The sequence below is a fragment of the Onychostoma macrolepis genome, chromosome 05 (genome assembly GCF_012432095.1).
Source record: "Onychostoma macrolepis isolate SWU-2019 chromosome 05, ASM1243209v1, whole genome shotgun sequence".
NCBI classification, from domain to species: Eukaryota; Metazoa; Chordata; class Actinopteri; order Cypriniformes; family Cyprinidae; genus Onychostoma; species Onychostoma macrolepis.
In genome coordinates this window covers 35,903,111-35,921,789 of record NC_081159.1, presented here as the reverse complement: position 1 = coordinate 35,921,789, position 18,679 = coordinate 35,903,111, and the positions used below count along the sequence as shown (strand labels likewise).

General features: G+C 37.1%; 2 protein-coding genes across 6 annotated transcripts in view; one reads left to right on the top strand and one right to left on the bottom strand.

Moving 5' to 3' along the window:
• LOC131540270 (astrotactin-2-like) overlaps positions 1-18,679 on the top strand; it is a 588,347-nt gene that overhangs the window by 446,961 nt on the left and 122,707 nt on the right. The window lies entirely within an intron of this gene.
• On the bottom strand, positions 4,802-13,912 carry trim32 (tripartite motif containing 32). 2 transcript variants are annotated; one of them, XM_058774889.1, is made up of 2 exons: positions 12,956-13,912; positions 4,802-11,557 (listed from the first exon to the last, which is right to left on the bottom strand). In XM_058774889.1, exon 2 carries the CDS (start codon positions 11,550-11,552, stop codon positions 9,567-9,569), a length of 1,986 nt encoding a protein of 661 aa, XP_058630872.1. In that variant the 5' UTR covers positions 11,553-11,557; positions 12,956-13,912; the 3' UTR covers positions 4,802-9,566. The 2 variants fall into 2 exon arrangements, with proteins under 2 accessions (XP_058630872.1, XP_058630873.1); XM_058774890.1 differs by lacking the exon at positions 12,956-13,912 and adding an exon at positions 12,678-12,948.

Here is an 18,679-nt window from a genome sequence, read left to right as displayed (position 1 = left end):
TGAAGACAGGTCTAGTGAAGACAAACAATTGGGATTTACTTTCAGTAACAGACAGTATTATTTGAAGAATGTCTGCTTTTGAAAGCTTACTTTACATTTATGCATTTAGCAGACGCTTTTATCCAAAGCGACTTACATTGCATTCAAGTTACAGTTTTTACATTTTATCAGCTCTTGCTTTCCCTGGGAATCGAACCCATGATCTTAGCGTTGCTAGCGCCATGCTCTACTATTTGAGCTAACAACAGCTTACTGGTTGTTATCGGGTAGGTTGTTATGTGAAAGAAAAGCAAAGAGGGAGGAGAGCGATTGGTCTATAGTTTTCAATTGTATGGTTGTTGGGGTTACCCAAGCCTGATAGAATGTGGTTATGTTACCAGTATTAAAGCATATGTTGAAGATGTGTTGAGGCAATCTCCTGTAGAACAGTGCTTCTCAAACCTGTCCTGGAGACCATCCACCACTTTTCATTTTGGATGTCTCCTTCATGTAACACACCTTGTTCAAATCATATGCTGATTAGTAGTGACTGCAAGACAGAAATCCCAAAATTTTGGGACTGCAAGAAGAGAAATTCCAAACTGTAATGTAGTGGGGGTCCCCAAGACTGGATTGGGATGTACTGCTATAGATGATGGGGGAGGAAAAATGCCCAATCCTGCTCCTGGACGGGTCACTGTCCTGCTGAGTTTAGCTCTAATCTTAAATAAACAAACCTGAAACAGCCAGTCTAGGTGTAACCCTTCCGCTTCTACTTGACTTGCCCCAACCAGGATTGGAACTGGCGTTTCTGGCATGGTAGGTAGGTGTGCTAACAAGGACACAGTCTCTAGTGTCTCTAGTGTGCCACCTGAGATCAGGGTAGCTAGGATTATCTCCACAGCTCTTACTAGCTGGCCTCAGTTACAAAGGAATACTAGAAACTTTAAGGCAGGTTGGAGTTAAACTGCAAATTGTTGGTTCTCCAGAAGCAGGTTATGGACACATCTGGGCTCTTTATCTCCCGACATCCCATAGACTTTAGTTCCAACCCTAATTAAACACAACTGTCTATAATTTGCAAGTAAAAGATTAGCTTGTTTAGACGTTTTTTGAATTGGGTTGGAACTAAGGTTTGCAATGAGCGTGTCAAAGCTTTACCAGTTAGTTCTGTTAGCTTTCATAGTGTCTCAGACATTTTTTTTTTCTATAATAGCTTTGTGGGAGCAGTAGTCATCCTGTCACCAATCATTCTAGAGGCCGACCGATTCATCGGTTTTGTCGATTAATTGGCACCGATAGTTGATTTGCAGAACTATCGGTCATCGGCAAAAATCCATGCCGATAGTTTTCCGTGTTGCGTCTGTTGCTGGAGTGGTTTAGAATGGTCTGCTGCCATTATACAGCACGAGCGCGGCCTCTAGAGGCGGAAATCACTAACAGCACATGTTGTTTGTTTTGGCATGTGACACTGAGCGCTGCACAGAGCGGGAAACTTCAAGCGCGCATTTAAATGCATCCGACAGAAAATCCTGCCGCGGAACAGAGCACCATTCACATAGTTTTCCATTAAATAACTTTAAGTTTGTCCCAAATCATTGTTAATTTACATAATGACTTTACCCTAGGCTATAAATTATGTTTTGTGCATTTTCAGGCAAAATGTTTGTCTTTCTGTGGCTCTAATACAGTCTGTATGCTTCATATAGAGAGCTGTAATACAGATCGTTTTACAGATTTAATAATACGTAATACAGATTTTTTTTAAAACACTGAACCTCAAACTCATTTATGCCACATGAAGCAAATTTATGTCCGTTTGGTGCTTAAATAAACAGTTTTAGACCGCTGCTTGAATTGAACGTGATGCGTCTGTTGTGTGTGACACCTGTGACTTCTCCAAGACGCAGTGTTGCGCTTTTGCACAGTGGGTAACTTGCATATTTTTTATTTTTATATTTTGATTAGATAATTATGCAGTGTTCTAAAACATCAGCAAATAAAATGTGAGAGTACACATACAATATCAATAACTTGTGCATGTAATGTTAATATGGCCTTGTGTAGATATTTCAAGATGGCTATCTTTAATTTAAGCATGACTTGAAATTAAATGGTAATACTTAACGATAAGAGTCCATTTGTAATGTTAATGGAAGCTGTAGAAGTATTGTTCCTTGTTAGAGTGTGTTCATTTCATTTCAACATTTACAATTACTAATAGGCATAATTTTTAAATTTTAAAGTTTCTTCTTTTAACATTAGTGAACTATGAAATAACTTTAATGATCAATATAATAATTAATATTAATACTACATTTTTATTCATTTACAAAGTATGGTTCAGTACTGTTACTGCTTTTTTAAAAATAGTAAAGCTCTATTTTAGTTTTCGTTCAGTATCCATTTTAAAAACTATCGGTTGATTAATCGGTATCGGCCAGTGTGGTCCAACCTAGCTATCGGTATCGGTAAAATCCACTATCGGTCGACCTCTAAAACATTCTATCATCATTTGGTAATGTTATTTCTTCAATGGAATCTAATATATATGATTGTCCTTTTTGGAGACTTTACAGTTACAAAGTACAACAAAACACAGTGGGTTTCATTTAAATAAAATGTTGCTCAGAAACCATCCTAAATGTGATCTTATGATCATCTCTCAAATATGCCTACGTGTGATTCATAGAATAAATGTAGGCACGTATGCCTCTCTTTCAGATGTGAAATCTATGAATCGAAAATGATCTTGAACTTGCCTGCAACTGAATGGTTTCAGCTCTCTGCCTTGTAAATGACTCCTAATTAATGTCATTAACATATAAAAGATCACCAGTCATTGTCCAAATCCTTTAATTTAGAACAGCAAGCTGCAAGAACAGCTTACATTTTCAAAAACCTGCAGTACTCCGACAAGAAAAGTATGTACATCTGCTCAGACCCTGATGTGACGCTAAGCACTTTTCCACGTCAAAGGCAGTTTGTACAAATGACAGAGCGTGGATTTAAGCATATGCACATTTCCCTTCAAGGTAGGGGTGTGCAATATGATGATTTTTTTACCGTGGACGATAAAAAAAATAAAAATAAAAAAGTCTCCGCGATCTGCTTTGGAATAAATATGGCAGTATCCTGCTCATTCAGTGCACATTCTATCAGCTGCAGTTTTGGCACCTCTGTCTCAATATACTGTACAGCGTGACATACATTCACACCTGTGTCAACTCAGAGGTAGAGTTACTCTCACGGGACACTGCACTTATTTGCAATCACAAATGTACATTATTTGCAATGTGCTTTAAAGCCTTGCCAGATAAACATTTCATTCACGTGCTGTTTTGATGTGCACTTTCACTCATGGCATACACCCGAAGCGCTCATAGGCGCACTAAAAGCCTGTCAACAGCGTCTTAATTATAACTGGACTAAGTTATCTTTTGTGTTAATACTGTCAAAACACACATGGTTTACATATAGACTAAGTAGGTTATGTCTAAAATGAAAGTAAACAGTTGAGAGAAATACAAATGTGTGCCTGTATATTAGATACGTGCAGCTCTTAAAGAGACAGAACTAAACATGCTGCCGATTGTCATTAAAGGGATAGTTCATCCTAAAATTTAATTTGTCATTATTTACTCAAGTTGTCCCTAACCTGTATTAATTTCTTTCTTGTGCTGAGCGCAATAAAGGATATTTTAAAGAATGTGGGTAACTAAACAGTTGCTGGTCTCGACTTACTTTGATAGTAGGGAAAAAATAAAAAATAAATACTAAGTCACTGGGAACCAGCAACTGTTTGGTTACATTCTTCAAAATAACATTTATGTTCATGTTTATGTAAACTCATTCAGTTTTAAAACAACTTGATAGTGAGTAAATGATGGTATAAACCTAAAACACTATGACAGAACTAACAGACAGATGACATACTTTTAATTTTTGGGTGAACTATTCCTTTAATTAATAATCCTGTTAATAAAACAAAATACAACAAGAAAAATCATTCACTCCTCCACTGAAAAACTTTAATACAGTTGCTTTATTAGGAATCAAACTATATAGGGTTTTATTTTTAGATTTGTTCATTCAATTTCTTGAATGCACCTGCTGAATACACCTACTGTACCTGAAAACAAAGCAGTTTTTTTTATTTAATTTTTTTTATTTTGTGGATATTATGTGTATTTGTAATGTGCATCTTTGTTCTTATTTTTGAATAACAAAGATAAAATAATGACAAAGATTTTTATCTTCACCCACTTTGGCCTAAATATCAACCATTCTTTTTTTTATATTGTGTTACCTTGAAAGGCTTTGTCTCTGGAAATTAGTTTGTCTGTAGTGCTCAGACAACTTGAAAAATAGTCAAACCAACATGACAAAGAATTGTGATAAAATCGTGAATTGTGATATTTAAAAAAAAAAAAAGGGGTTGAGTTTAGTCAGGATTTCACTTTTAGAGCAGTTATGAACGACACATTAACAAACACATAAACTGATCTAAACTTTGATGACTATAGTTACGCATTGATGAAACAATATTGAGATTTTAAATGCACCTCTTCACTGAATTCGAATTATTATTATTATTTTTTTTTTTATCTGGCTGATTATTATATAGACTAAATGTTTACACTGTTCTGAATTTACTTTTAAACATGATTAAAAGTGCCCAACAGTTGCCCTAGTAATGGATTATTAGTGTTTTTTATTTTATTTTTTTCAGTAACACTGAGGCAAAGTTCTTTAATAAAGTTTCAATCAGGGAAATGCTAAATTGAAGAACATTTTAAAATTAATTGAAAAAAAAACAAACAAAAAAAAACAGAATCTCAGATGTTGTTTTTATTGCACGCAATTGGTCATGAACAGTACAGACACAAATCTGGGACTCATTTCACTGACACCAACATCAATGCTTTAACATGATTACGCTTAGATCTTATGAAATTAATGTCAATTCAGAATCTCCTGCCATTGAACCCTGACAAAAGCACAATAGTGTGAGAAAATGTACTCAATGTTTAGGCCGTTTGACCTAAAGCATGATGGACAATGTTAAAAGTTACTTGTGCAACAAGTCATGAACAAATGACATCACATTATACTTTGACAACCAATAACAAAAGGGAGAAAAAAATAAATAAATAAATTTTAAAAAATCACCCATGATGGTCTTGTATTGACGTCACTGTGTACAGTAGGACAAAATATATTTATTGCATTGTGGATCGAGCTTAATACATTTGCTAAAAGTAAAAATAAGTAACAAAAGACATGGGCCTCATTAATCATATCTTGCTTTGTGCATCCATGATGATAATGCTTACTAGATCTTTTAATAGCAATGATTCCTCTAGCAATTTTTCAATCATGCCAAGTTGGTTAGCATATTGAGTTGTTTGAGATGATTGCATACTCCTGTGTTTTCTGAAAAAAGGTACATGTATTGATACTTGAAACTAGTTAGAAATCAATTTGTCAATGACTAGACAAAGCAAGGCGATGACAATATATACTGGTAAAACATATATTACTTCTATACATTTTATTACATATATGACATATTAAGTGAGAGGCATTAAAATAAAGAGCACAAATCCTAACACAAGCCAAAAATACATTATTAAAGAAGGCCATAGATGAACCTCTGGAAACAGTCAAAACAAGTTGAACAAATTGTCAGAAAGAGGTGAATAAAATGTGCTTGTTACATTATTTCCATTTTCATTGTCTTTACTCTTGCATTTCAACAGAATTTGTGTGATTAAAGTGTTTTTTTTTTTTTCTTTAAGGTTAAAGCTAGATGAATTTAACTATTTAATTATGCCCGCAGTGTAAAGGCATACATTAAAGTGGTCTTTCAAAGTCCTAACATGGACAGGCAACTCATTGGAAATCATTTTCCTTATCTAATGGCATGACAGACAGTGCACATTACCAGTTTCTCTGGATCTCTTGTGCAAGGAGAGTGCATTTGTTATAAGGCCAATGCAGGCTGTCTGCATGTGTTGGTAATGTACAAATGCATTTTTAAAACTTAAGGCCAGAAACATACTTTTCACAACTGCACATATGCAAATTCATGACCAGTGCACTGACAACTTGTGATATTTCACATGCAGTCTTGTGTTATTTGGCAATAACAAACCTTAGTGCTCAAGACGGTGACATTAGTTACCTTCAAATGTATGTGCCATTTAACTTAAGTTCTAACATAATACATTATGTTATGACGTTGACAGTGACAGTAGTTGAGTACCTAAATAAGAAAACTGACATGAAAGACGTTCACACTAGCATCCACTACATTATCCTCTGCAAGCCAAAGAATGCAATGCACACTTGTGTTGTGTTATGAATTGTGATCATAGGTTTATGTTCTAATCTATTTGTGATTGTTTGTATAGCCATAATCTGCTCCAGAACACATTTGAACATACAGGCCCATATCATAACCAGAATTTTAAGACACAGAGTTCAAAGCTATCTAAAGCTTTCAAACAGGAGAGTTTTAAGATCCAGCTCTTTAATACAAGGACACTTCAATGCAAAACATAATATCATATATGATTTTAATATAGTCTGTAAATTGCTGAGTCATTTCCCTGCTTCAGTCGAACTATTGCAGTTACTCTGATGATAGGCTAGTAAATATCTCCTGAATTTAACATTCCTTTGGTTCCTGCAACAGAGTAATGCTATCACAAACTAGAGTACACTATAAGCCAATTCACAGTAAATAATTAACAATAACAGACAATTTAATTGAGATCATTTAATTATAATCTCATCTGTTGTAGTAACAATTACTTAACGTTTGTTCAAGCTTATTGTTCTTTAGGTGTAACTATTTCAATATATGGAAGATTCATACTGTTACATAAATCAGAAGGTCCTTTAGTGACACGTTTCAGGTATGAAGGGGCACTTTAATAGTAAGGGCATTATGGGAACTCATTACAACAATTACACATGAACATGACACTCACAGAAGTGTTTTGAGTCAGCACATTTAACATTTTCCACAGCAATCCTTCCCATTCAAGGAATATTCTAGGTTCAGTACAAGTTAAGCTTAATCAACAACACTTGTGGCATTATGTTTATTAACACCAAAAACAGCCATAATTTCTTTAATGCAAAAGAGCATTTAGACAAAGTAAGGCATTTAGACAAAGGAGGTGGATGGGGCCAATCTGCAAACGTTACAACTGACAGTTTAAAAAGAAAAATGAATATGCAACAACTAACAAAAAAAAAAAAAAAAAAAGCATTAGCGTTAACAAGAATGTAGTGTTTAAAAAAAAATAATAAAAATTGAGTATATTTTAAAGGGGTCATATGATGCAATTTCTTGTTTTCCTTTTCTTTAGTGTGTTATGTAGCTGTTTGTGCATGTATAAGATCTGCAGAGTTGCAAAGCTCAAAGTCTCCCACAAAAGGATTTATTCTATCTAAAAGAGAAGGTGGATCCAGATCGGGCTGAAACGCCTCATTCAAACACGCCCCCACATGTCTATGCCACAATGTGGAAATATTTGCGTAATGCCACCCAAATGTGCACGCAAAGAAAGAAGGCGTGGTTTCAGTAACCGCATTAGTGTTGATGCAGCCATGTCAGGGAGACGCTGTGTGTTTCTATGCAAAAGCACTTTATTTGGCCTTCAGAAAGTAGATGCAATTAGGAATCATTGGTTAAGATTTGTTTACAACACAACAGCACAACCCAAATATTTGAATTTGTGCAACTCATTTTATGGACGACAGTTTCGTGAACCTAGGAGAGTACAAGGCTGGCTGTGCACAAAGACTATTTAAAAAAAAAAAAAAAGGGTCAATTCCGACTTTGCTATGACAATCTGGCGCTTCTGAATCAGCGACTGTATGTATGTTTTGTTATTAGTTTAAGTATTTGCTATTGACTGTTCAAATGCAGAGTTTTGTGCAGTGTAGAGTAACGCGTTGTGTGTGTTTGAGAGGGGAACAGGGTCACATCACAGCGGAGTGTACAGCCAGTCAGAAATCACAGCACGTCAGCGGTCTTAAATGCGGCTTGTGTACTGCAAATACATACGAGCATCATCACTGTGTGTCAGTCATGCGACTCTGTTCCCCTTTTGGGCTTGAACTGATGGTAAAACTAACAACATTATTAACAGTCTTTATATTTACTTTGCGATTATGGTAAGGGGCGTTACATTTCCGACGCACGCTTGTAGTGTTCGGCCAATCACAATGCACTGGATCAGATGGCCAATCAGAGCAGTGCTTGTCGGAAGGAGGGGCTTTGTAGAAAACGACGTTTGAGAGAGGCAAGGCATAGATGAACAACAATGTACAGTGTTTGAAAAATAATGTGTTTTTTGAACATTAAAGCATGTCAACATATTCTGTTACACCAAATACACAAAATAATGATCTTTAAAAATGGCATCATATGACCCCTTTAACTGATCTGTATCTGTTATGCTAAGCCCCGATCTTTATTTTACGTCAGCTGCCATGCCGGTGTCGTGCAGTAGGTGGCGGTATGCAACCGACATTAAAAGGAAAAGAAAATGCTCAAATGTGTGTGAGGTGCAAGAACCAATGAGGTCTGTTCTAGCACCTCACGCACATATTCCGAGCTTCTGTGTTTAACATATTTGATGTGCACTTCAGTAACAAACCACTCGAAAGTAATTTATTTACCATTTACTTCTATCTGTAGTCTCTGAAAAACTCTCTGAAAAAGCTTCTGTCCCTGAAAAACTCTCTGTGCATACCTGTATGAATTGGATTGATTTTAATAACTTCATAAATTGGCTATAATGTCCATGAAGTGTACATCAAGCACTAGGAAAATACAAGTATCGGATCGGGACTCGGTATCGGCAGATACTCAATATTCAATTTGGATCAGACTTCCCTACTTTCTAAACTTTATCTGTCTAAAGTTATTTCCAATGTTATTTTGTTGCCATGAAAACAAAATGCCTAAATTGACTGTAAAAATGCAGCTGAAATAACACATTTTAACATAAGAATGTAAGGGATTTTAAATTCTCTTAAATTTTCTTAATGGCTCTTAAATTCTCCAAAAATTGGCTCCATTTAAATAGTAATTGCCTCAACGTAACATTTACTTTTTTTTTTTTGTAACTATCAACATTATCCCACAAATGCTGTTGACTGAGCCTTACTTGTACTGAAACAGGAATATACCTTTAATATAATTTATACAGCAACTACAAAAAATATCTTCTCAGTAACTCAAGACAAATCTTAATGCCTGTACAGCAGCACAGAAAAACCATAAATAACATATGAGAACTGACTTGCGTGTGCAAAATAAAGAACAATATTGTCAGTTATTGCCATCAGTTGTGCTATATTTCGAAATCCATTTGCCCAAATCATCCACACTAATACCCATAAGCCATCATCCAGTTGCTCCATGGCAGTGGTGAATGGTTGCGGCTTAGCTGCCTGATCCCGGCCACTGCAAACCACAGATCAGAAATCACTGAGAAGCAAACGCATTTGTAATGAAGCCATTTAATTAAAGTGACGTCTAATAAATTGTCCACACAGCAGTCTTAACATGTAGAGGAACGTCTCCTTTGCAAGTAAGTGTAGACCTTCACACAGTGGTCCCAGCAATCTAAGACAAGCAGTTGTCCCTTTTGAGTAACAGCTACCCCTACAGGGCAGGTAAGGCCCTCCTGAATGAGAATATTATAGCCGCCTTCTTTAGGAAACTGCAATATCTCCTTACGCCCGCTGTCTGTCACGATCAGGTCCCCACTGGAGTCAACACACATGCCGGTAATGCATCGAAAGTCCTCGGTCTCTGAAAAGAAGTGACTGAGTTGCTTTCCCAGCTGGCCATCCATGCCCACCGAGCCGATTGAGAAACCCCCCTCAAGGTGATGTTCATTGTGTCTATTCTCGATGTTTAGCCCCAAGCCCTGTGTGAAGTAGACTGTACCTGAGGAGTCACAAGTTACAAATTTGGGCCTGACAGCCGAACATAAGCGGTTGTAATTCACAACCCCTACATTACGATCCACGGCCAGGCACCACAGCTTTCCCCCCTCGACATCTGACACGACAAACTGGCCCGAAGGCATGGCCGCGATTCCCCATGGCTTGATGAGCTGGTTCTTGTGACAAGCAATGCAGTGGCCTTCGGTGGTGTAAACCTTCACAGAGTTGTCATAGTTATCGGTGACACCGATGAGGCCCTGAGCAGTGATTGCAATGGAGAGTGGGATGAGGTTGGGCAGGTCAGCACCTAGGAAGCTCAAGACAAAGTTGTCGATGCTGCTCGGGTTGCGCCGTATCTCCCTTTGGAAGCCCTTGCGGTTGAAGATCTGGATGCGGTAGTTTCCTCGGTCGGCCACGAGCACCTCACCCTGCGGGGTGACACAAATGCTTACCGGCAAGTTGAACATGCCCGGCAGATTGCCCTTGCAGCCCATCTTTTTCACAAACTGACAGAGTTGCCCACTAGAAGCTCCTGGAGAAGGTCCACCTCCGTCGACAGACTTGGACTTGAAGCTGCCGGGAGAAGCGCAAACGGCCTCTTCGACTGCCGTTTCCATGTCAATATCACGGTAAATGTCCAAAGGGGTGGCAACAGAAGTGGCGAAATCGAGTCTGTCTTCTTCCTCGGCATTGACAGTACAGGGTTTTGTGGTCAGCTGCCCAACGTCCAAGGCTTTCGAGCACTCCGTTTTAACAAATTCAGGTTCTTGTAGTTTCAGAATGACGGGCAGATTGGTTTTTAAGTCCAACTCTTCTTCTTCATTGTTGCTCCCTTCCTCCAGTAGAGAAATATCTGTCTGCTTGATCCTCATGGTTAGATAGTCACATCTAGACACTACCTGCACTTCAGCGATATTGAGCAGGTAAGTTTGCTCCTCCAGAATCTGGGCATTGAGTTTCTCTATTTCAGCCAAGGAGGTGGCAAAGGCACGGCGCGAACGGCCAAGTTCCTCCTGGAGCCGCAACTCAGCCTTGGCATATTCCTGCTGAACAGCCTTGTACTTCAGTCTGAGTGATTTTGTCAAGTTGTCGATAGCTGCCTTCTTCTTCTGAATGTTTCCCATTGCTTCCCGCAAGTTAGAAAGCTTCCCGCTGATGTCTTTCCGGCGCTGTTCAGCAGCCACACGAATGGCCTGTACGACGTGACCCTGATGCTGGTGACCCTCATTTTTACAAATATCACACAACACAATGCTGCAGTCACTGCAGTACTGCCGGGGCAGGCGGTTTTTACAAGACTTGCACATGAGACCCATGGTTGAGCCACATGAACTTGCACAATCGATGATCTTCAACACGGTGAGATTGTCAGCCAGTTGGGAAATACTGCTCATACGAGACACCTTGCTGCAGAAGGGGCAGCGCACGCCATTTATCGTGCTGGCGAGGAGTTTCTCAAGGCACTGGCGACACACGGAGTGACCACACTGCAGCAGTTTGGGTCGAAGCTGATCCTGGTTGTAGGTCTCCAGACAAATAGGACATTCCAGCACCTCCCGAACCAAATCTGGATCTAAATACGTTGGTGTGGCCATGGTGCCTACAGGGGAGGAGAAAAGTCATGTCTGTGTGTTTGATGTGTATTACATCAAAGTTATAAAACTACAAAAAAACAACAACAAAAAAAGCTAAAACGTCACATTTGTTATTGGCCGAAATTGTGAAAAGGATTATTTTGCTGTTTGCACATAATGTGCATCAAAAATGCTAAGAGCACTTGGTCCATTATAATGTCCCCACTTGCATATATTGAAACATTTTTGTTGATAAAGGTTAAACGCATTTCACCTGATTTGTGGTGAAATGCAGATTTAACAGAGATGCAAGGTGGAATTGAAGAAATTGAGGCATGTTAGTAATGTAACATATCATACATATACGAAGAAGTAGTAGTAGTATTCTTGATAGTACTACAAAAATAAAACATTGGGTCCACTGTACTATTCACAGGTATAGTGTGGACATTAAGAGATCAAAAGTGATCACTTGCTAGTTTCTAGTTCTTGTTAAACATGTGAGCTGTTTCTTTCATTTTTGTTTTGATGCAAATCGAGATGTTAATTTTTCTTTTTACATATCTCTGTTCAAATCACATTTTTTCTTTTTTTTTTTTTTAAACGGCCCCAATTAGTGGATGGCCAATGTTTTTTTTTTTGTTTGTTTGTTTGTTTGTGTTTTTGTTGTTGTTTGTTTTGTTTTTCATCATCAACATCATCATATTAGTATTTTAATTACCAATACCTACAATGGTATATAGATATTTGCATAATGCTTATATATATGATAGAATTTAATAATGCCACATAAGATGTATGCACTCAAATTATAAATAAAATTTATCTTACACAATATTTAAGCAAAATTACAAAATAAATGTTCATTATTTATTAACAAGGATATTAGTACAGCCCATAAAATAAAACCATGGAGAAAATATAACGTCATTATAAAATCAGCCTGATGCCATGCATTAATGCTGATCATGTATTTAGTGGCTTTCCTACCACACCTACTGATGCATTTTCACCTCATTATCTCTCTCTCACACACACACACACAAATACTATGGCATTTGTGAACTTAAAACTATAAAAAAAAAAAAAACAGCAACAAGCCTGTCTTGTGATTGTTTTTGGTAGCCATATGGCTAACAAACTCACCATCATGTTTTTGGATCACGCATTGGCATTTCTTGTACCAGTTCAATGCGTGTATTATTTACAGCCCCACTAATGCAGTTCATCATATACAGTCTGTTTGTACGCTGTTATATATCTAATCAGCTGATTTACAGGCCCAGCGCTTCAAAACACTGCAATCTGAGCCACGTCACTCTTATCTAATGCATGCACGGCATCCAAAATAAAAGCACGGTCATAAGTGCATGCTAAGAACGTTCATGCATTTTCCTTATATTGCTTGTTACATGATTTCCTACCTTGAGTTCAACAGTAGCGTTTCCTTGATGTGACGAGGCGCGCGTCTCTCAGCGGGTGCGCGCGACACTGCGGAGGTGACGTCATAACGGCGGATGATTCTTTGTGTGAATCCCGCCCCCGGTGAGATTTCGTTGGCTGCGGCGGAAGCGGCCGCGTTCCGTGTCTGTTCACTGATGTGCGCTGGAACAAATCACGACGAGTGGCCGCTGTTGTCATGCGTGATGCGCAAAGCTATTTCAGTGGCACGTGTTTAGACAACTCAGACTGCTGCTGCTGGAAACACATGGGTGGATCCGAAACACACGAGAACCCCCGCGAATAATCTCTGTATTATTAAGAATGTAAAGACCGAATAAGTGTTAAACTGAAACATGATCAGAAAAAAAATGGTTCGCAAATATTAATTGTTGATATAATTAAACTGGGACTGAGAGTTTAAATAAAACATATTATATTATATTATATTTTAGCAAGAAATTGTCAGAGAATGGCAATGAAAGACTTAATATGAAAATAGAAAATATATATTTGTATGTGTCATAAAATGTTTGAATCATGCTTTATTACAATTTCCAATTGATAGGCTACATGAAAGAAGGGAAATGAATGTATAATCATGGTCACTATTTCAATATAGAATGTAACTGCAGTATAATAGCTTACCGCTAGATGGCAGGAGACCTCTGTCTGAAAGTTAAACTGTTAAACTTTCGTAATATTAAATAGCAGTACTTCAACACTAAGTAAAGAGTGATGACTATAGTATTATTTAAACTAAGTTAATGGTATTTCGAATGGCAACAGGTGATATGCATGTTATCAAGAAAGTTTTGCAAATATGTTCCCGTCATTTCAAAATAAAAGGAAAGGAGAATAAACCTAAGTGCAGAATATGCAGAAGTGTCTGAATATTAGAACAATCAAGTAGTAGTAAATTGTGCATTTTATATTCAATCAAACAGTCAAAATAATTAGATTACTTTTCAGCTGTAGTCTCAGTTTATATAAATATCACTTAAGACATCTTTTAATTATTGAAATAGCCTATATTATTTAGCATTTCTCCATACTAGATAAAGACAGTACACACCGGTTGCCAGATAATTTACAAATAATTTGTAAATCCCATTCATTACTAAACTGGGAAATAACAATAATTATTGTAATTATTGTTAACAATAAACTTTCCAATACGGGTCTACATGAGCTCTGATTAAGGGGCCCTATTAAGAGATGATATAGCATCTGTAACATGAACTTTATAGAGGCCAATCAAATGAAGAATTGAACTACCCATCCATCCACCAGATTGTGTATATGAAAACTAAAACAGTGGAAAAAGACCATCCACTTTGAAAATGAAGAACTGAGTATTATGTATTCCTACTTGTTAGTAAGTACTAAATAAACGCCATTGTGTGAATTAATGTCACGTACAATCAAGGGGTTGTACATTTTAATTTAATTTAATTATTATTATTATTATTTTTTTGTATTTATTTATTTATTTATTTTGCTGAGTCATATACAGTACATTGCTCGTGGACAAAATGAACATCGTTTGACATGATACAATGTGCAATTTCACTTAAAAATAATAAAAGTATTATCAAAATAAATACAATTGTAGGCTACACAAATTGATTAAAAGGTAAATGGATAAATAAATTGATAAGTAAATACTTAACGTAATATTTTATAATCATAACTTTAATATTTTGCAATAAACCTAAAAGGTGTTATTACCATAATCAATGAATAGCCGCCCAAGCTATGCAAATGTTTGATTGCACCGTTCACTGTAGGCCTATGCATCATGGGATATGTAGTTCATTCTGTCAGTTAAGAATTTATTTACCCGGTCTTGTCTTTTTCGAGAAGAAAAAGCAGATGGCATAGGTTTAAAAACAAACAAACAAACAAAAAAACAGTGGTTAAAACTCACACCAGCATAGAGCGCGAACACACATGACGAGAGTTTGTACAGCCAGATGTTTTCCCTTTGCCTGCTGGAGAAACATTTCGAACTTCGCTGCTTCATCTCAAAATGATTAAGCTCGCTGCAGGAAATGAATCATTTAAAAAGCACACTGTAGGCTGGTACCAATTACTCTAGCCGTGTCATATTCTCTTTCGCCGTGTCCTCTATGTGTGGTGAGAACAGCACAAACACCGACGGGCTCTGGTTGGCACCTCCCCGTGTTGTTCCAGACACAACGGCCTCGGACTGTTTGCTCTCCCTGCGCGCCTCCTCTTCCTCAAAGTGTTTGCCTGTCATGCTAAAATCCAGCATAATGACTCATACGATCGCCAGACACAGTGGACGGGAATGTTCACGGAAATCGGCTTTGGAGCGCAGAGAAACAGCCGTTATTGTTCAGAGTCGCACATCTGTTTAGCCATCACACGGACGTCTCAGCACTCAATTAATATCCTTCCTCACGTAATCGCATTGTTTTGTGTCTGCCAAGGGTTCTGTGCACGAACACTGCAAACCAACATGAAAACCAACCCGTGTGTGTTCATAGCAGACACAATTCATCACCTTCTGAAACTATTTCCTTCACAGCTGACATGGGCAACCACACGAACCCTTGTGAAAAAGTATGCATTCTTTAAAGAGTAGCTACTTACTGAGATAATATGCTACTTTAAAACAATATACTTTAGTGCAAAACTGAATGTAATGTTTTTCAGACACTTAGTTGTATGTTAATTGCAATTAAATTAAAAGTTATTATAGTTTACATTTATATTGGGTTACACTTTATTTTGATAGTCCACTTTAGACATTCTACTATCTATAAGTAACTTTGTAACTACATGTCAACTAATTCTCATTAATTTGCAACTACATGTCTACTAGCTCTCAGTATGGTAGGTTTAGGGTTAGTAAAATAAGTTGACATATACTTGCAAAGTTTCTCATAGTTAGTATGTTGTATGTTGTGGACCCATTAAAATAAAGTGTTAGAAGATATTAAACAGATAGTCTACTAATACTCTACTGACTGCTAGTTGACATGTAGTTGCAAAGTTACTTACTGTTAGTAGAATGTCTAAAGTGGACTTTAAAGTGTTACCTTATATTGAGGCCTAACAATTAGGCCTAACTGAACTTTGCCATTTCTGAAGTTGCAAAAATGTAAAATATTTTAACTTTAGATATAATATCAAACACACTAGTTAACATTATAATTAAGTGCACATGTGCTCTAGTATGTTAGTCAACACATCAAAGATAATTATTTATATAAGACAAAAGATTATTAAAACACAATGATTTAAAATATACTAGTAAAACTTTTAATTATTTAGAAGTGAACTTAATAAAAGTGTACTTAAGTGTGTTATGAAACAGTCGTTAAAGTGTCTTACTTTACTTTAGTATACTTTTAAAATTTGAAGCAGGCCCACATTACAAGTGCTCATTCAATATAAGTGCAATTCTTGTGGGTATTGTTCGGAGTCTGTTTGGTTTTGTCCTAGATTTCATTGTGGTTATTTTTACGCAAAAAAATATGTTATAAATTCAAACACAAAATTACAAATTTTCAAATTAGTCATTAAAATACTTTAAAAATACTGACCAAAATAATTTGCGCAAATAACATGCAGAAAGCAATTCTGTTGTAATGATAACACTAACAACAACAACAACAAAAAAAAGTATGTCTTAGGGTATTAGGTAAAAAGGTATTCGATAATTTGACCACTTTATGACATGGTCAGGTTAGTTCAGGACAGGTTGTCACTATATTTCAGTAGAAATTACATAAAGAATTTTTATTTTATTTTTTTAGTTTAACATAAACGCTTGTCAGTACATTCAGTACTTTAACCATATTTCAAAGACAACAGAGGTAATCATGAAATTATGTATAAAGATGTACTTAAGTCTACTTAAGTTAAGCAGTGTTGGGGGTAACACATTACAAGTAATGCGAGTTACGTAATCAGATTTTTTTTTTTCAAGTAACTAGTAAAGTAGCTCATTACTTTTTAATTTACAAGAAAATATCTGAGTTACAGTGGGGCAAAAAAGTATTTAGTCAGCCACCAATTGTGCAAGTTCTCCCACTTAAAAAGATGAGAGAGGCCTGTAATTTTCATCATAGGTATACCTCAACTATGAGAGACAAAATGAGAAAAAAAAATCCAAAATCACATTGTAGGATTTTTAAAGAATTAATTGGTAAATTCCTTGGTAAAATAAGTATTTGGTCACCTACAAACAAGCAAGATTTCTGGCTCTCACAGACCTGTAACTTCTTCTTTAAGAGGCTCCTCTGTCCTCCACTCGTTACCTGTATTAATGGCATCTGTTTGAACTTGTTATCAGTATAAAAGACACCTGTCCACAACCTCAAACAGTCCAACTCCAAACTCCACCATGGCCAAGAGCAAAGACTGAATCTGCAATAGGTAAGCAGCTTGGTGTGAAGAAATCAACTGTGGGAGCAATTATTAGAAAATGGAAGACATACAAGACCACTGATAATCTCCCTCGATCTGGGGCTCCACGCAAGATCTCACCCACGCAGAATTGTGAGCAAAAATCCCAGAACCACACGGGGGGACCTAGTGAATGACCTGCAGAGAGCTGGGACCAAAGTAACAAAGGCCTGAAATCCTGCAGTGCCAGACGTGTCCCCCTGCTTAAGCCAGTACATGTCCGGGCCCGTCTGAAGTTTGCTAGAGAGCATTTGGATGATCCAGAAGAGGATTGGGAGAATGCCATATGGTCAGATAAAACCAAAATATGGGGGTGGAAACATCATGCTTTGGGGCTGTTTTTCTGCAAAGGGACCAGGATGACTGATCCGTGTAAATGAAAGAATGAATGGGGCCATGTATCGTGAGATTTTGAGTGAAAACCTCCTTCACCAGCAAGGGCGTTGAAGATGAAACGTGGCTGGGTCTTTCAGCATGACAATGATCCCAAACACACCGCCCGGGCAACGAAGGAGTGGCTTCGTAAGAAGCATTTCAAGGTCCTGGAGTGGCCTAGCCAGTCTCCAGATCTCAACCCCATCGAAAATCTTTGGAGGGAGTTGAAAGTCCGTGTTGCCCAGCGACAGCCCCAAAACATTACTACTCTAGAGGAGATCTGCATGGAGGAATGGGCCAAAATACCAGCAACAGTGTGTGAAGACTTACAGAAAACGTTTGACCTCTGTCATTGCCAACAAAGGGTATGTAACAAAGTATTGAGATGAAATTTTGTTATTGACCAAATATTTATTTTCCACCATAATTTGCAAATAAATTCTTTAAAAATCCTACAATGTGATTTTCTGGATTTTTTTTCTCATTTTGTCTCTCATAGTTGAGGTATACCTATGATGAAAATTACAGGCCTCTCTCATCTTTTTAAGTGGGAGAACTTGCACAATTGGTAGCTGACTAAATACTTTTTTGCCCCACTGTACTTTTTCAAAAAAGTAACGCCAGTTACTTTGTTTTCCCATTTATTGACTGACAGCTCTCCTGTCCCCATGTTGGGAGAAATCGGAAGTACAGAGGCGTTGTGTGCGCTGTGTGAACATGATGTTACTGTAGTTCTGGACTAAATGTGAATGTGCATTAATTCATCTCACTCGCAAAAAAAAAACAAAAACAGATTTAGTATTCATCAAAATGAATTAAAACAGTGAAATGCAAACTCAGAATATGACACAAACCTGCAATAATTTAATGTTAAATGACACAAATGTATCCAA

Coding starts and splice junctions, on each gene's coding strand:
- trim32 (XM_058774889.1), bottom strand. CDS start 11,552: ATGGCCACACCAACGTATTTAGATCCAGATTTGGTTCGGGAGGTGCTG.